Source organism: Macaca mulatta, chromosome 4 (genome assembly GCF_049350105.2).
Source record: "Macaca mulatta isolate MMU2019108-1 chromosome 4, T2T-MMU8v2.0, whole genome shotgun sequence".
Taxonomy (NCBI): Eukaryota; Metazoa; Chordata; class Mammalia; order Primates; family Cercopithecidae; genus Macaca; species Macaca mulatta.
The window spans coordinates 182,747,444-182,771,647 of record NC_133409.1 but is presented as its reverse complement, the minus strand read 5'-3'; the positions used below and the strand labels follow the sequence as shown (position 1 = coordinate 182,771,647).

Sequence of the window (24,204 nt, the reverse complement as noted above, 5' to 3'; positions counted from 1 at the left end):
AGGAAATCCTGACTTTCATTCAAAACAGCTAAAAATTATCATCAAATTTCCACTACAAAATTTTGCAGAGAAACCACAAGGCTTCCTCATACTGATATTTACAGCACTCGAGCTGCCCTTCAGAGTCTGCTATGAATAGACTAAGACTCAGTTCTTATCCTCTTTTGCTTTAGGAAGTATGTCACACTCTGCTGTATTATTTTTAAGACTAAGATTTATTTGTCAGTAGTAAATGAAAAACAAAATATATTAAACCCCTTTCCTTTACATTGTGTTACAAAGAAGTGGCCTTGACATAAACTTGATCACATCACAAATTGATGAGCATGTGCTCTGATCAGTCATCTTTACAGAGAATAGAATTCACCAGTAAGACAATCTGTATTTTTAATAGAGCACTCAGAACTAAAGAACACTGCAACTTACTTGCTTTCGGGTGTCAGGTAAACAGCCACAGTGTCCCTCAAAGCACAGATTTCAAGTCTTGCCTGAAAATGAGAAAAAGACAAAGTGACAACAGGAAAATTTATGTTATCAAATATAAACAAGTACTGAGGTGAGGGGTCTCCGGCCTGCTCGTCGCAGGACAGGGCTTGGCGTAATACCACCGCGGTGACTGCCAGTCACAAGCAGAGTTTCTAAAACAGTCCGAAGAAATCTGCTACCACAAAATATTCGTTGACTGAAAATTAACTTGTAGTCAAGGATGACTGTATGAGGGCAGGGAACTAGATATCTCAGTATGAAAAGCACAAACTGTGTCGTGATTTTCCAGCCATCTGTATTTACCCTCTAACCACCAATTTTTCTTTTAGTCTTGCAAGAGGAACACTGCCCTGAAAGGGCCTGAGCCTCACAGAGGTAAGGATGTGGCTTGGCTTCCTGACACCTGTGCCCTTCCAGGCACACTGCCTTCATCTCAAAAACTAAACTATGCTCTACGGATTCAATGCAATCTCTATTAAAATCACAGCTGCTTTTATTTTTTTCCTTAATGGAAATTGGCAAGCGGATTCTAAAATTCATAAGGAAATGCAAGGCACTCAGAACAGCCAAAGCAATCTTAAAAAAGAGTAACACATTTAGAGGCCTCACACTTTCTGACTTCAAACATACTACAAAGCTAACATATATTTATATATTGTATACCCTTATATTCATGATCAACTGCTATTCAACAGGGGTGCCAAGACCACTCAGTGGGGAAAGAACAGCCTCTTCAACAAATGGTGCTAGGGCAACTGGATATCCACATGCTTAGAAGAATGAAGCTGAATCCTTTCCTTAACACAAACATTAACTCAACATGGATCACAGATCTAAATGTAAGAGATAAAATTATGAAACTATCAGAAGAAACCCAGCGTAAATCTTTGTGACCTTAGGCTAGGAAACCCTTCTTAGAAATCATGCCAAAAGTATAAAGAACAACAAAAAAACAGATAAAGTGGACTTCATCAAAATTAAAAATCCAGTGCTACAAAGACACCATCCAGAATGTGAAAAGACAACCCCACAGAATGAGGCATCACTTCACACCCACTAGGATGGCTATAATCAATGAGAGAGACAATAACAAATACTGGTGAGGATGTAGAGAAATTGGAACCCTCAAAAATTGCTGGTAGGAATGTGCTGCCACTTTGCAGAACAGTCTGGCAGCTCCTCAGAAGATTAATTATAGAGTAACCATATGACCTAGCAATTCCGCTCCTTGGTATGCATCCACAAGACATGAAAACAGATGTCCACACGAGAACTTGTACAGGAGTGTTCACAGAAGCATTCTGCATATTAATCAAAAGTGGGAAAAAAACAAACGCCCATGAACTGATGAATGGATACATAAAATGTGGCATATTTAAAGTGGAATATTACTCATATGTAAAAAGGAGTGAAGCACTGGCACATGTTACAACATGGATGAACCTTGAAACATTATGCTACATGAAAGAAGCCAGTCACAAAGGGTCGTATTTGTATGCTTCCATTTAGATGAAATTTTCAGAGTAGACAAATCACAGAGATAGAAAGCCAACTGTCTGTAGGGACAAGGGGTGTGGGAGGCAAATGATTAGACTTTCTGTTAATGGGTCAGGGGTTTCTTTTGGGATGAAATATTCTGAAATTGATTATGGTGATGACTGGACAGCTCTTCGAATACACTAAAAATCACTGAATTGTATATTCTTTTTCTATTGCAGACAGATCGTATGCTCTATGAAATAGTTCATAAAAATTTCAAGAAAAAAGTTAACAAGATTTCACTTGTATGCGAGCATGAAGAAGTGTGATCTGACAGACAAGTCAGGTTTCCTGGGAGCTCCCGCAGACCCACTGATGATGATAAGTTGATTTTCTGAAGTAGGTGCCCACAGTGAGTGGGACACACAGGAGAACATTTAAAAGAAATATCCCTTATTCTCAAGGAGTGGACGAAACAGAAAACAATGACAAAAGACACAGCCAGCTCTTTACAGTTTATTAGAAATTCTGTAAGCCATCTAGATCAAAGCAGACATGTATGACACAGGATATTCAGTGACCTTTTTCTGTTTGGAAGGCAATTGTTTGGTTTCATTTTTTCAGTGCCTTAGGAGCCTGAAAAACAGTATATAACTAGAAAGTTACAAATGCTAGAAAGTATGAACATTTCTGTCTCTATTTTGTTTATATTCTAGTATAGGTAAAAACAGACCTACCAGGAAAAAAGGTAGAACTTTCAGCTGACTATTTTAGGAGAAAGATTAAATTACTACAAAACCAATCTTCTGGTAGAAATTTTATTCAATCAAGGTCATAGAGTGTTTTAATTAACCTATAAGTTATGCCAATTATAAAAACTGTGGTTAGCTACATAATACCTACAAAATCGTAATTCAGAAAACATCATGCTAAAAGATCTGCCAAAATCACCAACCATCACTCCCCTCTTCACCGAGCTCTCAGGACAGTTCTGGAGTTTGGTGCTTTAGGTAATTGCCTATCCAAGGTTAACCTGCTATCCCTCTCAGAGTTATGGCCCCAAGGAAGGAAGCTCTCAAAGTCATTCGCAGTGGGAGAGTGAAGTGGGGAGTTTAGACTAACGGCCTTTTTCAAAATACACGTCTGTACAGGCCCAAGGAGGTCTCAAAAACTGGAGGCTGGAACAGTTTGGTGGCCAGCAGTTTCTGGACATGTGTATGTGAAAAAATTTTCCAGCTAATTCTGAGATCACTTCCCAACCTCTCCCTGCTGGTTTTGAGAGTGGTTTAGCCATCAGATAAGCGGGTAACAGAGGTAATGTGTAGAGAGGGCAGATGCCTGTTAAAATTCCAAGACTGCAAGGCCCCCGGTAGCCACTGCAGCTGCCTGTTAATTCATTTGTAGTATTACACAATTTACACTACTGATCCCCTGTGGGAACTATTATAATAACCACGACCTTTCAACTTAAACTATAATATCAAAGATCTGATAAATCAATTTTCAGAGAAAACTGGCGGCAAATGGAAATACAGCAGAAGCTTTTGTAACAGATTTTTTCCCCTAACCAAATTAACAAGTGCTCTCTGCTCTTCTTTTTTCCCAAATATGTATTTTATTTTGAACAAATTTCAAATGTATAGAGACTTGGAAAGAACTTTACAGTGAACGCCTGTTTACTCACAGGCTCTCCCAATAACACAGCCTCACATGACCACACAGCCTCCATCCACCACTCAGTCCTACAGCTCTGATCCACCTCAGGGCGCATGCCACTAACTGCAGTGGACTCTTTGCACCAGGTTTTTTTTTTTTTTTTTTTAATAGTTAGAATGTACATACTACATAATGGACAAATCTCAAAGTGTGGCATTTGATGAGTTTTGACTGATGTAGACACCTGTGTGATGGAAACCCAGATCACAATAACCAGCACCCTGTGACAATCCCTAAGGCCCCACCCTAGGAACCCCCACCACCCAGAGGAAGCCACTGTTCTGAGTTCTTCATCACAGTTAGTTTTATCTGTTCTAGAACTTCATGTAAATGAAAACTATACAGTATACGCACGTGTCTGTGTAAGGATTCCTTCATTCGGTGTAATGCTTCTGGGATTCACTGCATTGTGTCAGTAATTTGTTCTCTTTAATGTAGAATAGTATTTGATTGTATGAATATATTACAGTTTATTTACTGTACTGATGGACGTCTGGGTTGTTTTCAGTTTTTGATTATGATAAAATGACTACGAACATTCTTATTTTATTTTTTTGAGAAAGGGTGTCACTCTGTCGCCCAGTCTGGAGTGCAGTAGCACGATCACATTTCACTACAGCCTCGACTTCCTAGGGTCAAGCAAGCCTCCCACCTTAGCCTCCCAAGCAACTGGGACCACAGGCACACAGCATCACACCTGGATAATTAAAACAATTTTTTTTTTTTTGGAGAGACAAGGTCTTACTACGTTGCCCAGGCTCGTCTCAAATCCATGGTGAACATTCTTATAAACATGTTTTGTGTCTTGAACCCATGGTGAACATTCTTATAAATATGTTTTGTAACCTATTTATACAACACACACGAAACTGAAAATATGTTTTCTGTTCTCTTGCTTAAATAACTGGAATCGGAATAGCTGGGTCACAGGGTGTGTATGTGTACGCTTAGCTTGAAAAGAAAGTGCAAGAGCTTTCCCCAAAGTAGCTGCACTAGATCACATTCTCAATGACGTGAGAGCTCCAGAACACCACATTCTCGCCAACACTTGGTATAGTCAGTCTTTCATTTTTATCCTGACGGACGTATCATGGCATTGTATTGTGTTTTCATTTCCCTGCGAACTAACGATGTTGTTCATCCTTCCATGTGGCTGACTGGTCATTCTTATGCTTTTGAAAATCTAATTACATGCATGCTGGATATTTTGAATTGTCCCATGGATCCCTGGAGCTCTGCTTATTTTTTTCCCCAATTATCCTTATTTCTATTGTCCACACTGGATAATTTCTATTGGTTTACAAGTTAACTGACTTTTTAAAAATTCTATTATTCTACTATTATCATCTAGTAGATTTAAAAAAATTTATCTACTGTGTTTTTCCATTCCAGAAATTCCATTTATTTCCTGTTTTAGGGTTTTTCTCTGCCGAGATTTCCCACCTACTGATTCATGAGGAGCAGAGCTTCCTTTACATCATCTGATGCAGCTGTGTGAAAATCCTTGCCTGCTAATTCCAATACCTGGGTCAGCTTAAGGTTGGCTTCAGGTGATCATTTCTTGTATTAGGAATGAGTCATGTTTTCCTGCTTATTTGTGCATTTCAATTAAATTTTAACTCAATTAAATGTGGATCCCGGACACTCAATGTTACGCTGTGGAGACTCTGGATTCTGTAATATATCTCTAAGGACTGCTGATTTTTTATTTGTTTGTTTCAGCAAAAGCAATTAACTTATTTGGACTCCAACTAAGAACTCCTGGCTCTTGGGCAGCAGTCAATTCTTCCTTCAGTTCTTCCGGCCTCAGCTGGGCTGGCTGGAGTGCAGTCTGACCACGCACATGGCGAGACTCCTCTCTGGGACGCCCCTCACCTACCTGTAGTTGTGGCTGCTCCAAAGCCTGTTTTTCAAGCCAGAAAGCACGTTTTGTATTGGAGTTTTAGGCACTCCTGGACCTGCCTTTAGGTTAAAATCCATAAGAAATAAGAAATTCACCCAGGTGCCATTTCCTCTAGAATCTGCCCACCAATGGTCGTTCTTTGGTGTCTTCAGGGATGTTTTCAAAATTAAAAACATTTTTATTTTTTGATATTCAAGTTTACAGTTGTTATCTGTGGAGGGCTGGCTTGATAGGAGCTTCCTTAGCCATGACTGGAAGAAGAACGACACTGCTTTTTGAAACTCACTATCACGCGGCCAGAAGCGCATGCTTCCATCTGCACGCACGCCTCAGCAGCTACCAGCTGGTTACATGCATGCCAAAGTCAACTGGTGTTTATGGCAGTTATCATTATGTAATTTAAACACAAGAGACAGTTATTTGTTGTTTCTATGCAAACTGCACTGAATGCTTTCAAAAGACTTATTAAAAGCAAGTTGTTAAAAATTTCCTGCGGAACTGAATGTCATGAAGATAGTTGGAAAATAAAAATAAAAATCACAAAACTTTTGAAGGATTCTGCATTCAGATACTTTGGCAGAAGTCTTTAAGGTCTTGCTCTGCTGTAAAGAAACAAACTCTGAAACTTGCAGACAATGCTTCATGGATATGGCTTATGCAAGAGAGAATAAGAACTTCTTCAATCATAGATCCATTAGAAGCCTGTCTTATATCATAAGACTGATGACTAAAGACATTGTATATGGTATAAATAACAGCAGAAGTTCAATATGAAACTGAATGATTCTGTTACCTGTAAAGCTCCATTTCTGCTGAAGGAGGAAACACACTGCATCAGTCGGCTAAGCTCTTCAGAAACGGCTTCGACCACCTTGGAGAGCACCCGAGGGACCAGCTCTTTGGAAACAGTGAACACCTGGTTTGAAATAGGAAGACATGGTGCTTTGTGGGGCTTTCTTACTTGAATTTGTTAAAAACAAAGTAACTTTCAAAACAAAACAAAAGGAAGTCAATAGGACTTCTAAGTCATTTTTAAAAGACCAAAATTATAAATGAAAGGAAGATACAGACTTATATTTAAATTCTATTGACCGATTAACAACAAAAATTCTCTTAAAAATACAATATTGGCAAATATAAATTTGAAAGGCATTACTGATGTTGACAAAATAAAAACTGTTTTGAACATTTCTTTTTCCTCTTGCCCCTTTTACCAGAAAGAAATATCTCTAAAGAAGAAATTAGAGAAATAAAAACATACTGGGTCAATATTTTACCACAATTTAAACAAATACTGTGTCAGACTCTCCTTAAACTCTGACAAACACCATTTCATATGGGGTACCCCGTTCTGTATTGGACAACAGGCACCCCCCAAAATTTTACACATACTGTGCTAAATATGTATTTCCTTTTATTTGACTTACACTATTTTCAAACCTTAAAGTTTGATATTTTCAAACTGAGAGTTATTGTCTTTGGAGATTTACTGAAATCTGACTCTCCTGATTTATAAATGAAAGTAAATCATATTTTCTTTTTAAGCTTTTCCTTTTTTCAGATTGAGCCACCAGCATTAAATACTTGGATTAACCCACACATAACTTGAGTGTCCAAGGAAATTTTTGGCAATTTAAGATTATGTAGCAAATAGTAAATATTATGAATGAAATTCTACTTTCAGTCATTATAATCCCATGGCAGTTGATAATGGACATTAATAAAAGCTGTCTCACTAGGAATCAACACCATCACAGCAATCTCCACGGATTTCACAGTTCTGCCCACCCACCAGAGAAATGCTTGCAACTACTGCACCTACATTTGCACTTCGGGCTCAAATTTTATAGGATGCTAACATAACAAAAACAGAATTTTTACGTTTTTTATAAGATCACAATTAAAAATATTGCTCATTATAAAAAGATCTATGTGGTAAATTCCTGCCTGAGTTAAATCATATAAAAACTCTATGGTGAGAGATGAATTTGTATGTTTCCCTTTCACTAAGAACTGAAAACTGTAACATTCTACAATTTTCTTTCTGCTCTTGGTGCTTCGAACTTCTAGCCAAATTTAGGAACCAGGTAGTGTTATCTTTGTTTTCTCTGGTCATATTTGGGTTTCACTCTTAATTAACCACGTTTTTTCAGTTTACCTTGATGGCCTCACATACTTTTGGATGCAGCAGGCAGCATACACCTAAAAACACCCTTCTTGGATACTTTTCGCCTCAGAGGCACCCAGGCAACAGTGGAAACGATTGAATGGTAGCCTCTTTGATCTGCCCCACTTTATCTGGTCCCCCATTAGTCTGTGAGCCACAGCCTTTCTGAAAGTGTTGGCAAAGCAGTGAGTAACAAATCCTGAAATTACTGAATGAAAACAGGTAGTCATAGATCATGGTGGTAGCTCTGGTCTCTTCTTTCAATGTTCCTCAGAAGAGTCCTCCTAGCCAGGATGTTCATCGAGGATGCTAACACAAAGCTTAAGATGAAAGCGTGTCAAGTGAGTGCAAGTTTTCACATGGCCCAGAAGCAGCAGTACTGTCTGCATGACCCTAAGTCAACCATGGACAGGAAACCACGCATCTGTTCCAGTGTCGGCCTGCCCCGAGCCTCTTTCTAAGCAGTGTCTGCCTTTCTGGACTCCCAGCCACTGCTACAGGAATCAGATACCAGTGCTTATTTGTATACTGGCTAAAAAGAAGTTAATGCATTTTCCAAGATAAGGGATTTACTATTCTTTGAAGGATAAACATTCTTGCAATCTATCTTCACCTTTCAAAAATTAATGAATTTAGCTGTAATTATTAAAGAAAACATACTTCAGAAAAAGACTCACAGGTAAACATACACACACACACACACACACACACACACACACACACACACACACACAGAGACAGACAGAGAGAGAGAGAGAGAGAGAGAGAGAGGGAGAGACAGTGCGAGTAAGAGCTGAGCTGCACCTTATTTATACCCAAGATACATTCTGAGGGAAAAAAAAGACCACCATATATTTTATAAAATTTGCATCTTTTTTTTATTTTTGGTTATCCGTATCTCTTAGGAACATCTAATGATACCTTACCTCTGCATGCACGGCAATTATATTCACCAGTGCTTCTTTTAAATAGTTTCTGACACCTGAAATTGAAATAAAGGAGAGAAAGAGGCATTAATAATAACACAAGTTCCCTTCCCTTGCTGGCAGGCTGTACCCCATGCCTTAGAGTTTTCTGAGGAGAAACAGAAAGTAATACCACCACTATCTATTTCCTTTTGAGAATCAAATGGTGAAAGGAGTATTTCCATACAGGCCAAAAAAAAAAAAAAAAAGAAATGAGAAGTTTTCTTGCATTGTTTTTCATTTCTGTCACTGTTGATGCTCTCTATAACCGGCACTCAGTTGGCCTCAAAATGAAAACTTAAGAATGTTCTTCAATTTCTTCACATACAGAACATATATAGATATGTATCTATATATACTGTAAAACATATATATACACACACTGTAAAACATGTATGGTAAAACATATATATGTGTGTGTATGTATATACACACACACTATAAAACATACACACACACAGTATAAGCAGTAACAGACAAAATAAGAGGGTGTTTAACAATGCTTATAAAATGCACATTAAATATCAATGATAGCATCTTACTGCCAAAGGTAAAAGTCAAGTTATTGAGCAGAAGGACCATTTTCATCTTAAGGAATCACTTTTAGGAAAAACTTCTTATAAAACCACACTGAATTTGATTCTGTAAAGCAAGTTAAAGGCTGGACAAAATAAAATATCAGATTTTAGGTGCAGGTTGAATGAGCCTCCATTTGCTCAAAAGCAGGCACACACAAAATTTAAGAATGTGGGGTCTGAAGTCTGACTACTGGGGACCAAACCCCAGTTTCGACACCTGCTAGCTGTGACTTTCGGCAAGAAGGCTGTGAGTCTCGGTTTTCTCATCTACCACATGAGAATAATAATTGTCCCACGCTTGGGGGGCTGCAGTGAGGATTAAAGGGGATGCAGACCCTGGGTCCTGGCATTCTCGGGGTTCACTAAGAGATTTCATTATCATCATTTTGCAGGCAAAAACCCCCATAAAAACAAAATACTGTTTTATTGTGTTTCCAAAACAATTTCTTTCCCTTGGAGTGAGAGATTCCAGAATGGCTTCTAGAGCTGCACACACTGAGAACATCTTCTCTGTAGGGCAGGGAACATGCTGCACTGGAAGAGCATGGATGTAACAACAGGAAGGAAAATATTCTCCCAGAGGCTCATCCACGCTACCGGTTAGTTGGGAAAGTTGAGATAGAGATCGAGAACTACAGCCAACCTTCTGAACAGGCATTTGCTTATTCTAAATATAGAATCAGGTTTTGATTCTGTCTCACAGACTATGGTATACAAATAAGCACACTGTTTTTCTTTTGTGAAGCCAATTTTGTGTATGTATATTTATATATATATACACACACACGTATATGAAGGTTCAGGTGTTATTAAGTCTATTTTGCTGAGACAGATGAGTGAAGAGTAATTCAATATAATCCAGAAATTAACAGATTCTTCCTGAGAAAAAGGATAATTGCAAGGTAAGAAGTCTTATCTGGGAGGCAGGAGAGAACAGAAGGAGCCTGATGTACGTGAAAGTGAAATAAATGAACTCGTGCTGGAGACCAGGAAGCTTTCTTCCCGCAGGAGGAGAACCACACCCCCAGGTGTGCCCAGACTGCTCCCGCTGCTGTCCTGCTGTCGGGGCACCGGGGCCTGGCCTGTGCTGCTCAAACCCTCTGGGCAGCCCCACCCGGGGCTGAGACCAACGTGCTCAGGTCTAGGCTCTCTAAGCCACAGCCATGGAGGACCAGCTCATGTAGACACACAGGTAACATATGTACTTACTGAAAATCGAAGCACAATAGTAGGCTTCTATTTTCCATGCTCTGAGGAACAGAAAAAAACTCACAGCCTCTGCCCTCAGTGAGAACCGGGGTCCTGCCAACACTCCTGCAAGAACAAGCGTCGGGATCTGGGCTCTAAGGTGCTACAGTGCAAGGATGACTGGAAACGCGAGGGCAGTGTTTTAACTTCTGAAATTCCTCAATGTAAAAGAAAAGAGTGGGGCCAGAGTGCTGACTAAAAAGCAGAAAATTATACTTAGAGTGAAGCCAGGCAGTGTCACATGCTCAGTGACAGCCTGCTGTGAACTCAACTCCCACTCGGACCCGACAGCATCAACACTTCCTGGCAAGGACCCACCAGCCTCAGCACTGCTAATAACACACCCCGTAAAAGAGGTAAGTGTAAATTACTCATTGCAATGCTGAAGACAAAGCTACGAATGGGAAGAATAAAGGCACAGGACACTTTGAACCAAAAGAACCATATTTTTGTGTACAGAAATTTTGAAAAAAAAAGAGAAAAAAGCAAGTTTCCTATCTTGGGTTGACCACAGGTTTCACATGGATAATATAAGGAGCTCAAAGACTTAACCTTGGACAAGAAAGAACTTTTGTATTTCTAGGAGATTTTATCTTTCTGAATGAAAAAAAAAAGGGAAATAATTGCCTTCTTTCCCCTCGCACACAAAAACCCAAATGACTGCTTCATATAAATAACTGGTAATGTTGGAAAAAGAGAAGGGAAAAACGTGTGGTCCTGGGCTGGACAGGAAATGGTGCCGCTAGTCAAATCACACATCAGGCCAGTGAGGTTCAACGAGGCAGCGACTGGATGCGTCGGAAAGGGCAGGCGTGAGGCGGAGCTCCATGCGCTGCTATCAGAACCTCCCAAGGCAGTGCCTGTGCTGGTATTATAATTGTTGGTAACAAAAACTTTAATATAAAAATAAATCATTGATTGTCTCTCTCCAAAAAGCTAATCACTGAATTAAATACAGGAGCAAGTACTTTTTTTTATTACCGATTGGGCTAAAATTGTTAATTCTAAGGGAAAGGCTACAAGTTCTCATTCATTCAACTAACATAAATTTATTGAGATCCTACTACATGGAGGATGCCACCAGGCACATGGCAGAGGTGCTCCAAGTAGAACACGTATGTATCTCCAATATATGTAAGACCCCAAAGTGCTTAGTTATTACAAGTTTGACCTGCCAATACATGCAGGCTGGTCATATGAAAGAATTTTAAGTCGTAAAAATCATCTTTGCACCATTTACCCTGATGTGATTATTACACATTTACAAGCCTGTATCAAAATCTCTCTTGTAACCCCTAAGTGTATACACCTACTATGAACCCACAAAAACCAAACATAAAAAAATTTATACTCCAATTTAAAATAATTTGTTAAATGTTTGGTTGCTATTTTTATTTTGTGAAGTCCTTAAATGGTTAGAGAATAGTACTGGATAGGAATGGAGAAAGGGCAAGGGGCCTAGAGACCAGACAGTGTCCGTGTCTGGGAAACCGGTGAGATCTCTGTGGTCTTCCTCGTTCAGAATTTCGCTTCCTTTCTCTCTTCACTCCGGCCACAGCTGGGTGTTGGCCTAGGGAGAGACCAGCCAAGCAGCAGGCCTGCACCCTCGCCTTCCTCCCCGGCCTGTCTCATGGGCTCTTGAGTCCAAGTAAGACTTTTACTCCCAGAAAGCACCACTTCCAATTGCTTGTTTTCCGTATGACTGTCGTTTAGCTGCTGCAGACCCTAACTGTACATTAATCTTTTCAGTGGTACAAGGAATGGCTAACAGTGGAGTTTGCATATAGGAACACAACAACAGTAAAAACAAAACAAAACAAAAAAAAATGGACACAACATGAAACATGACTGTGATGTGCTGGAACCAGAAACATCTGTCCTTGACGAGACTCCTCATTTTGCTGGTTTCACAGAGTCCTTGGAAGTTAGAATTTCAGTTCAACTCTTTTGTCACACTTTGCACTGGTGTTGAGGATGTGTCAGTGCCAGCGATGGCTGGGGAAGACTTTGCTTCTGTGGTGACATCTGAGCCATGGCTTGATTGAAGAGGACCAGGGGACACAGACAGAATTAGACTGGGCCTCAGACACTCATGTGACTTACTGAGGAGTCACCTGGGGGCAAGTTTCTGAACTGCTCTGACTTGTAGCTTTTTCCATTTATTAAGTGGAAGAATGTTTTTAAGAGGCTAGGGAGGCATCTCCCAGACAGCAGGTAGTCAACAAATGGGAGGTGTTAGGATGGCCCGGCCCCACCGCACTCTGCACCCCCCAGGTGCTGCCCGGCCCCACCGCACTCTGCACCCCCAGGTGCTGCCCGGCCCCACCGCACTCTGCACCCCCAGGTGCTGCCCGGCCCCACCGCACTCTGCTCCCCCAGGTGCTGCCCGGCCCCACCGCACTCTGCACCCCCAGGTGCTGCCCGGACCCACCGCTGTCCTCGCGGGCACTGTGTCCCCGGTCCCTCTGGGGCAGCTCTGCAGCCATCTGTGCGATCACTCAGTTAACATCTGTCTCCCCTATTGGATCGTGCACTCCGATCACTCAGTTAACAACTGTCTCCCCTATTGGACTGTGCACTCGATCACTCAGTTAACATCTGTCTCCCCTATTGGATCGTGCACTCCGATCACTCAGTTAACATCTGTCTCCCCTATTGGACTGTGCACTCGATCACTCAGTTAACATCTGTCTCCCCTATTGGACCGTGCACTCCGATCACTCAGTTAACAAGTGTCTCCCCTATTGGACCGTGCACTCGATCATTCAGTTAACATCTGTCTCCCCTATTGGACCATGCACTGCACAGCGTGGGGACCATCTGCCATTCTCCTCATCGCAGCCTCAGCTCCCACCACAGAGGTTGGCACATAGATGGCACAAGGTGTTCAAAAGTATCCATGAGTGACAAACAAAGGGAGGCAAAGGCCATGTCTGTCTTGCTCACTACTAAGTTCTGCAGACTTATGCAGCTGATAAGTGAATGAATGAGGGAACAAATACATCAGAGAAAAACCTCAATATATGTAGAATTCTATAGTGCTCAAGTCAGAAGATATGTGAGTCATCTACTAAAAGCAAGTGCCTCAGCATACATGGAAAGAAGGTATTCCTTGGGAAAGCATACAATCTCTCGCTTCTCGTAGGACTTTAGAAAACAAAGACAGTCCTTTTGAGTATCAGGATCCATTTGAAAAATATAATTTGAATAAAGTACAGTAGTATAGAATATTGCTGAGGCTTAATCTCTCTGCTTTCCAAAATATGCTTTATTTTTCCAGCAATATACTGAAATAATGCATTAGGTATTTACTGAATGCTCCTCACGTGCTGGATATTAGGAAGATGCCCAGATATATTAGGACAGAGTGAACACATAAGCGTGCAAGGAAACCTGAGTTTTAGTTTGTGCTCCAACAACAGTGGGCCATAAAATGCCAAATTTATGGTGCACACAATATTACGGAAGGGATCATCAATGTGGACAGTGTGCCAAGAAAAATAAGGCAAACTGATTTGCTCCTTAGAAATAAAGGCTACATTATTATGGTGCAGTAATAAGTATTGTTTTTAAAAAGGTTCCCCTTCAATAAACCCCCACAACTTTCCATGTTATTTAAGTGAGGGAATGAGAAACAGCTTCTAAGCATTTACAACATGTATCTCCTCCACTGTCTGAATATGAAATTAGAATGTGTCATGATATTTGACAAAAAGTGTCCCCACCCACACAGTGTCAACCTAGACTACCACTTAGCAATTAATCTAGTAGCCCAGTGTGGAAATTCCCCATGGAGAAAACAAGGCTCATCTCCACTGAGCAAGAACTTGTAGGCTGTTTCCTGTAAGCCAGCCGGTATAACCCAGCATGTTCTCCAACAGTGAAGATCTTGTTTTCACGCATCAGAACAGTAGAGCAGCCTTCTTTCTTGGTATATTTGTCAGTTTCCTCTTTTAATCATATAGGAAGGTCACTCGATTTTGGAACAGGCAACCTGGCACACTATTAACAATATTTATTGAGGGTCCATTATCATTACATGCAGGACACTATTCCAGAGGCTGGGGATACAGCAGTGACTACACACACACACACACACACACACACACACACAGAGTGCTCCTCCACTCACAGGGCTTGCACTCTAGTAGGGACACACCCAAGTTTAATAAGACAAATGACCATTTTGCACATGGGAGAGAAGAACTTTACACAGTCTTTAAACAGTGCAAGAAAGCAAATGCGTGAAATACAATTGTTCAGGCAAACAATAAGCTTACATGACAAACACAGGGCTTTTGCTTGATGAGAATCCTCAGTGTCGTTCATGAAAAAATGATCCCCTTTGCATGTGGATGCCAGCGTTCCTTTCGTGCTGATCTCCTGGGAATAACGCCCAGCAGTAACTGATGCTACATAATGTTCAGCTGTGTACTGGGATGACCTAGATTTAAATCTTAGCTGGAAACTCAGTTAATCTGAGCTTCTGATTTTCTTTATGGGAAAATGCTTTGCAAAATAAAAAGTGTTCTACAGGCAGACGGGATTCTTCTTCTTCTTAATAATGTGGAGAAACCTCAATCGAGAAGGTCCACATTAAAGAATAAAATACTGAACACCTTGGATTCACCAAGTCTTTACCCGTAATTTTTTATTTGGAAAATTAAGTAGTTAAATGCTCACTGTAAAGAACAGTTTATTATTATTACATAATAATAAAAGCCCAATAAACTCCTCTTTCATCCTTCTTAGGAATAACCACTATTGATAGGTTAGTGAATGTTATTCCAGATCTTTTCCTATGAATATAATTTTTTTCCTAAAAAACGAGATGTTACATATTCTCTTCTTGAATCTTGCTAAATTTCATTCTGTAATCTGTAACAATTTTTTAACTGACTATACTTTTTAGAGCAGTTTTAGTTTCAGAGCAAAACTGAGCAGACGGAGCAGAGATTTCACATATGCCGCGCCGCCCGCGAGCACAGACACACGGCCTCCACAACTGTTGACATCCCACCAGAGTGGGGCACTTGTTACAGGTGACAGACCCACACTGACACGTGTCATTATTACCCAAATTCCACAGTTTACATTAGAGTCACTCTTGGTGGTGTACATGCTATTGGTCTAGACAAATATACAATGACAGGTACCAACCATTACGGGAACACACGCAGAGTAGTTTCACTGCCCTAAAATTCCTCTGTGCTCCCTCCTTCCCCGATAACCCCTGACAACTACTGATCTTTTTACTCTCTCCGTAGTTTCTCCTCTTCCAGAATGTCAGATCACACAATATGCAGCCTTTTCAGTTTATCTGATTTCACTTAGTAATATGCATTTAAGGTTCCTTCCATGTCCTGCTCATTTCATCTTAGTGCTGAGTAATATTCATTTTCTGGAGGGACCATAACACATTTATTCACCTACTGAAGGATTACTTGGTTGCTTCCAAGTTCTGGCAATTATGAATAAGATTGCTACAAGCATTGGTGTGCAGGTTTTTGTGTGGACGTAACTTTTCCACTCTCTTGGCTAAATGCCAAATAGTGTTGTTCATGGATTATATGGTCAAGAGTATGTTTAGTTTCATAAGAGGCTGCCAAACTGTCTTCCAAAGTGGCTGGGTGATTCCGCAGTCCGACTAGCAGTGATGGTGGCAGTGCCAGTCCCATCTCCAAGTGTTGGAGAGGAAGGAGAGGTCCTGGTGCTCCCCATCCTCACCAGCATTTGGTGTTCTCAGTGGTCTGGATTTTGGCCATTCTAATAGGTGTGCAGTGGTATCTTCCTGTTGTTTTAATTTGCAATTCCCTAATGACACAGAATGTTGAACATCTTTTCATATGCTTATTTTCCATCTGCATGTTTACTTTGGTAAGTTGTCTGTTAAGGTCTTTGACTCAAACAGTATGCACTGAAGAGCAAACAGGTTGTTTGTATCTACCTTATAATTTTTGATGGCTGCTTAGTATTCCTGCATGGATGTATCATAATCTATTTGACCATTCGCCTACTATGGGGCACTTATGTTGCCTTTTAATTTACCACCATAAATGCTGCTGCAATGAACATAGATTCTTGGATTCTAATACAACAGTTTATATAAGATATCTTCCCAGAGGTGGAATTGCTGAGTGCAAAGGTATTCAAGCTATTCGGTTTTCATGGATTCTGCCAACTTATCACACAAAAGGCCACACAAAATTATACTCCAATTTATTTCCTCATGCCTTTTTATTCTCTTAACTTGGATTCTCTAATTACTATAATTAATAGTATTCCTAATATACGCTTCTCCTCAGCTATGACAGTCTATTTTAAAACATTCTTAAACAGCTATTTGACAAAACTTTTCATGAAAATAAAATTTTAATACAAAAATTGAAGGAAACTTACTAAAAGTTATACAAGATTTACTCTGACTGTATAGAGTGTCTGAAAAGTGTTGGAGAGGAAGAACGTGCTGTAATTACAGAAACAACGGCTATGCCATCTTAACCTATACCAAGAATGCAACCTTTTCCATGAAGCATTTCCTGTCATAACTGGAAAGACGGCTCCTTTAAACACAGGCGGATTTCAAGGTACTCAGCCTAACGTTGTTTTGATGCATAACACTCTTCAGACAACACTGTAAGAATCAGCCCTGGAAACTCTGGAGGCACTACCTACTGTATAGACCACATTTCCTGTTTTTAACCCCTATGCCCCAATTCAGTTATCACTCCCAGTCTACTGGTAAAAATAGATTCAAAAATACTATAAATATCCCACAATGTACTTTTTTTTATTGTCAAACTGAAACACTACATGAAAAAACTTTGGTGTATTTTTTTCAAGTAAATTATCTATTCAATTATACTCTGAACACACATTATTGAAATTACTGCCTAATTTAAAAAAAAAAAAGATAACCAGAAACTGTATCACTATTAGTAGAACAGAGAGAAAGTCCTAATTATTCTGCAGCAAAATCAGCTCTTGGAATAAAGAAAGAGTTTTAAGTTCCAGGTCTTCTTCAGGTTTTCGTGCCCTCACTCCCAAACTGATGTCTTTTGCCCTCCAGTGGATTTTTTTCAAGGACGATTTGAGGAAAGGACACCCCTCCTATGAAGCACATGGATGGGTACCTTCACCCCCTTCTGCTTTCTATTTTCTATCCCAGGATTTTTTTTTCATTGCTTTCATCAGTAGGATCTCCTACTGATCAATATGATCAATCTAAATAGGAAAACTCTTTCCTTGAGAAAAGAGAAAACGTTGCCAACAGTGAAAATAACAGTGAAATGGTTACATGGCTTATTTTTTTCCCATCTGTAAGAAAGACTTTATATTCATAAGACTTTAGATGCATAAACTTCATAGACAAACAGCTTTCAAGACTCAAATATAAGCAAGTGGAAAAAACTCTCCCCTCTCATTTCAAAATTTAAAGTCTGATGCATAAAACAGACCATGAATTATCCTAATATATTACAGAACTCATTATACATTTAGCATAGAACACGTTTCACAAACTTGATATAATGAATTTTAGACACAAAGGTAGAAAGTTAATTAACTTAATATAAACTGACAAATTAAACCATTTGTTTCAATTTAGTTTTTTGTTAGAAATTTTTTTTTCATTACAAGGAAACTTCAGTTAGAAAAGTGAAAGTGACAAGAAAATGGGATTCATTCTACATATGCAGATGAATGTGCTTGTTTCATACTGTGAGGTGTTACTTTTGGACATCTACTTCATAAACTGGCTTGGGTTAACTGTTCGATTTTCACAATTTCAAGAAGGTGTTTTGTTCTTCGTTTTTAAAGATTTTAATGACCTGAGATCAAAACCAATGAATGCTGCGAGAGAGGCAGGTCTGAAGCAGGCTGGGCTCCTGGCCCCTTGTTTTGCAGCGTGGTCCCCGTGACCAAATGAGTGAACACTGGGAAGGGCTCCTGCCATGGCCTGACACGCAAGATGGTGCAAAATGCCAGGCAGCACCGTGACTGCTGCTGCGTGGCTACGGCATCCCTTTGACTGCAGTCGTTACCGTGGAGCACAGGAAAGAAGTAACAGGGTATAGTCCCTATTCTCAATGCAGGGTTCCATATGCAATTGAAGAAATAGCCATGAAACCTTCCAAAAAGAAAACACCTTGAAATTCAAAATAATTTTAAGTAACAATAAAATGGAAGGCAAAAAAATAAAAAAACAAAACAAAACTATGAAAACCCAATTGCTAAAAAGCCAATTGCTAACTGGGATTTTAAAGTCCCATTTACAGAGTAAGAAATCTAGGTAGAAATGCATATCTTTTCGAAGACTAATTTTTGAACATGCCACAAATCTGTTTAGATGACTAAAACAACAAAGCACTGGCTTTGCACCCTGTTGGGACTGATGACATTGAAGTGTGAGGCCGAGAAAGGGCCGGACGGGGGCATCTGCACTGAACCCAGCCCAAGCTGGGCAAGCCGCCCACTTGCAGGGGTGCAGGGGCCTGCGTTTCTGAAGCTGCAGTGCCAGCTTAGAGTGCACTCCAAAGACGCCACCAACAAGGCACACAGGCTCAGGGCAGCAAGGGCAGGAACAGTGCCTCACTTCATAGATTTGTTTCTTTTTCTAAGAAAATCTCATTCAAATACTGAATTCCACGTTGCTTATTATTTCTCTTGAGATTTTATTAGCAATTACTCATCTGTTCTTCCATCTTCAGCATCAATGCTTACTTGCTTCACTCCACCAAATTGGCTGCTTAGTGCCTCTTACACTGCTGTGCAGATCCTTTATCCAAAAATAAGTGTGACCCCTTTACTCTTCTCTTCCTGGGATCTTTCTCGTTCATTATAGTTTTGCCATACTTGGAAACTCTCCCTCACGGGTCAGTGTTTGTCAGAAGGGCAAGGTGCACATACACACACGGTCTTCTTCCTCAGGGTGAAGCCACTGTCCTTTTGTTAGCAGGGGAGGGCCACCAGATCATAGTCCTTGAACCCCTTCTCAGCTCTGTTCACAGCACCTGGGACCGAGGAAGGCCCACAGTACTTTGCAAACTCATTTCCAGTTGGTCCATGAACAATATGGGTTTGAACTGTGTGGGCCCACCCATATGTGGGTTTTCTCATGCCTCTGCTGCCCCTGACACAGCAAAACCAACCCCAATCCTCCTCTTCCTCCTCAGCCTACTCAAGGTGAAGGCGACGAGGATGAAAACCTTTATGATGATCCACTTCCACTTCATAAGTAGCAAATGTATTTTCCTTTCTTATGATTTTCTTAGTAGTATTTTCTTTTCTCTAGCTTACCTTAAGAATACAGAATACACTATATACATAAAATAAGTAACAGACTGTTGATGCTATTAGTAAGTTGTCTGGGCAACAGCAGGCTACTCCTAGTTACATTATGGGGGTGTCAAAAGTTAATAAGATTTTAGACTGTATGGGAGGTTGGCACCCCAACCATCTGTTGTACAAGGGTCTATTGTATTTACAGATATTAAGATACACAAAACGACACCGTATTGTTAGCCCTATGCTCTGACCCATGCCCTGTACATATGTTTCTGGGTAAGAGTGATAAAGTTAGAATTGGAGATGAAAAGTTGGGCCTAGCTCTCTTACTTGAGCAAGTTACACAGCCTTTCCTGATTCTCCAAATTTTAAAAATTTGCCACATGGGGAAAACGGTATCGAACCCCAACACGGTTGGTGTGAAGATAAAATACAAGAATGTATGTGAAAACAGTAAGTAAACTGTAAAATATCTTCATTTGAAAATGGACCAAATGAAATACCTGAATCAATCCATCAGGTTTGCAATATGAACCAAAGCAAAATGTCATCTGGCATTTTATTTTCAACAATGGATGTTTAAACCCCACAAAATAGGCCAGCTCCACGACTCTGTGTGTCCAGCTCCCGTTTTCAGGTATTTCCAGCAGAGCTGTTGGGAATACAGCTGCTGCTGTCTTTTGGTGGGTATAGACACTCCCTCTCCTGGGTACAGGCTGGAATGGAGCTGGGTCACTGCATGTGTGTTATCTTCAGCGTGCTCCAGTCCCCGCGGGGAAGAGCCGGGCCACCCAGTGTCCACAAACATGCCGTACCAAGGGCACAGCGCGGTCACCCACGGTTTACGTGCCGTGCTGCTGCCCACGGCCCGGTGTCCACAAGCAGCACAGCTCCAGTGAAACAAAACGATCTGCCGAACCTGTTTTCCTTATAGCAGAATATGAAAAAGGAACCCACAGCACAAATCAAGGAGGAAAAGGAGAAGGGAAAAAAGTCCAAGCGCACACACCAATTTTTCTTTCCATTAATGCAACCCAACCGTGGAGGACAAGAATATTCGTTTCTTTCATATCCATCATATTTAAAGTCCATGAAGGCAGCTTTTGTGAATTCATAAAACCTCTTATTAAATTCCTTCAATACACAAACTAGATAAAAGTGATGTGCATTCTATGTAGAATTCTCCAAGTCCTTATTACTGTAATCATAGACTGTCATACCATTTGCAACCAGAAAGGACAGCAATTTCAAAAAAAGAAAAATGGGTTTTCAGATATATTATATTTATGAATTTACTCTGGTTGTCACTCAAACATTTTGATTATCACTATGTGATATTATGAGAAAATGGAAGTAAATTGATCCAAAAAGAATCTAAGTCCCCATTAAATATCCTCTGCAATAGAAAGATTTTAATAACATTGTCTTTAATTTGCTCCCATAGGCATCAACTGCTTTGTTGATGTTTCTTGCTCCACACACTTAAAAATCTAGCCACAAACTGAGCTTTTTACGCTAACTGTACTATTTTTAGACTCTTTATACAATGTAGAGTTTAAGCACATTGATGAGCTTGCTGAAAAATGATGTATTTTTGAAAAGTGTTAGGAGGCAGAGGCAGAGGCAGAAGTCGCAGTTTTGTCAACCAAATGCTCTCTGACGGCTCAGATAATGTTTCACCTGGACCTCAGTTTCCGACTGTAAAAGAAAGGGGTGTGACAGGTCGTCTCAGCCTCTTTCAGGCTGATAAGACTGTGGTCTCTTAGGAAATGTTCAAGTCGATTTCAATAAACACTCAACATTTTTCCACCTTGAAGGTGTAGAATAACTAGTAACTATTTATTACTACTAAGCTGCCCTGTAAGTATTTTGGGGTTCGTTTTTGCTGCTTACTCAGAGAAGGTGGTTAAGAAAATTGGAGATGATTACCCAACATTTACCAAGTACCTTTTATCTTCAAGGTTCTATCCTGGTTTTGGGAGAAAGTCACAGACATGGCATTTCTGACCTCAGAGCAGAAAACAGGAAACAGAGAGAGTTGCTCTGTGGTTTAACTTTCTTAACACATTCTATCGGGTAAATCCATGTGCTGCTCCCACCTTCCCATGCCCTGAGCACGTGGTTTGGAGCCTCTGGTGTGCATGTGAGGCTTTCTTGGAGCTGCAGGGTGAGGGCTGTGAAGACACAGCTGCTCCGGGGCTCCAGGGAGGCCAAGGGGGTCGCACCTGGGGCAGACTCTATGAGAGAAGCCCAAGGGACGCAGAGGCCAGGGGAGGAGCACACACCACAGGCAGGTGTGTGGGGGAGAAGCCCAAAGGACAGAGAACCAGCAGGTGCCCTGGGTCAGGCCTGTGATGTCCCAGGAGGAGGGGAGGAGGGTGGACTCGGAGGGAGGAGGGAGCCAGGGAGGCAGGGCCCTCTGAGGGCAGAGGAGTTCTCAGCGAAGTTCCAGAAGCCAGGGACCAGATCAATGCATGTAAACAGCTTAAAAGAAAACGTTAGGTACTGGTGGCTTCACTCTGAACGAACAGTTCTTAAAACTGCTTTTAGTTCTAGCCATAATAAAGGCATTCAAATTGTGTTGCTCTTGATGAAACTATAAAGATTTTGGCTTTTATAGAATATCATGCCAGAAACAAATTTATAACATTATTATGGTATAACAGCAGGAACACTTGGAAGGCACATTTTTCAGCTGAGCTCTAAGAATTACTTTTCCCTTGCCCCAGGTTGGCAATTAAGAACTATAACTCACTCACACCCCACTCCACCTCACCCTACCCCAGAAACAAAGAAAAAACAAAGAGGCAAACAAAACCAGGAAGGTAGGTTAGGAAACGTGGGCATTGAAGGTAAATGAAAATATATGAAAAAAAATTCAAGTCTTAACATCTTTCCATCCTGTCCACACAGTCTTCTGTCCTCCCTGTCTGTCCCCTGGTCTTCCTGTCATCGCTGTTGCTCTCTTTACAGGCCTTAGAATGTCGGCACCACAGCGGGAGGCAAGCTTACCCCGGGACCGATGCCCTGATGTCCTGAGCACAGGCAGCAGGTTCAGGGCTGAATGCAGCCCGTGTGGCTCCAGGGTGCCAGGGTGCCAGGGCACATCGTGGTCCTGGGAGGGAGCAAGGAGCCAGAATGACTGTAACTATACGATTTCCAACAACAAAGGAGAGATACACACAGCTGGTGGGTGTCTGCAGGGAGCACAGCGTGGCTCCCGGGGGTTTCCTTTAGGAAACTTGCCTGTCCTTAGGTTCACCACTGTGATTTAATCCCTCAGATTCTGTTAACTAGTGACTAAACCACCAAGGCATATGGTGACTTAGTTTGTTAGGAAGTCCAACTATAACATTTGGAAATCATCTGAGCCTCAGCTGTCTACTGTGATGCATGTTATAAATAACTGGGAAAGCACAACATTTTTCACAGTTTTCCAGTTCAAAGGAATAATTTGGAACCGTCTATAACCCTCCACTAGTCCAGTGCACTCCACCCATCCAAATACTGAGACAATCCTGAAAGTGTTTCATTAAATCTCACCTTACTGCAGCGTGCAAATACATTAAAGTTAATCAAGTGGTTTTGTTCCAGCAGGCCATCTTTGTTCCTAATGCAAGGAGAATACACATTTCTAACTGTGAACTAAGGCTCTGGTCCTGGGGCGGCACTGGAGTGGAGGGAAGACAGCTGCTAGGTTACGCGTATATGAAGACCATCCAGACGGCAGCGCTCACTGTCGGCTTTCAATGTTCCCGCGCACAGAGCTAGCTTGTCTAGTTCCATCGCTGGACCCCTAGCCCCAGCCCAACAGAGCCGTGGGGCACAGCTGGCTGAGCTCTGTTATCATGTGTGCAGACACCAGAGGCTTCCCTGGCACTGCAGGGCAGGCCTGAAGCCAAGGGATCAAAACAAAGGCAGGTTTTCCAACGCCCCAATTGTTTAAGAAAAGCAACAAATTCAGGGCTAACATTCACACCAAATGTAGCCAAGACCAGGAGGAAATAATAGCTGGGATGGGGGAAGAGGATGCCAAGACAGTAGCATCTATGCAAGTATCTGTCACTAGCTGTTTACCACAGGACGCACAGTTGTGAAGCGTGTAAATGAGTTTTGGAAAGAGTCCCTCTATAATGAGATAAACAAAACCAGGTCAAGTGAGAAAAAATCCCTAACGCTTTCCACAGCACCTTAGAAGAAGTCTAAATTCTCAGAGTTCCTAGTACAGATATAGAATATGACAGAAGAAACACTCACACCTTCCCCAATGCCTCACTGATGGAGAGACCACGGTTGGTTGAGGGTAGGGAGGCAGCTTTTCTCACCTGCCTGGCAGGAGCGGGTCCAGCTGGCAATGACTTCTGAATGGAGGTGATG

General features: G+C 41.1%; 1 protein-coding gene across 10 annotated transcripts in view; it reads right to left on the bottom strand.

The window, feature by feature from the left end:
- Nucleotides 1-24,204, bottom strand: part of EXOC2 (exocyst complex component 2) — a 209,956-nt gene that overhangs the window by 6,000 nt on the left and 179,752 nt on the right. For all 10 annotated transcript variants that reach the window (XM_015135401.3, XM_015135397.3, NM_001266944.1 and 7 more), the window contains 3 exon segments: nucleotides 8,678-8,733; nucleotides 6,378-6,500; nucleotides 427-488 (listed from right to left, as the gene is read on the bottom strand). In XM_015135401.3, coding sequence (XP_014990887.1) covers nucleotides 427-488; nucleotides 6,378-6,500; nucleotides 8,678-8,733 — 241 coding nt within the window.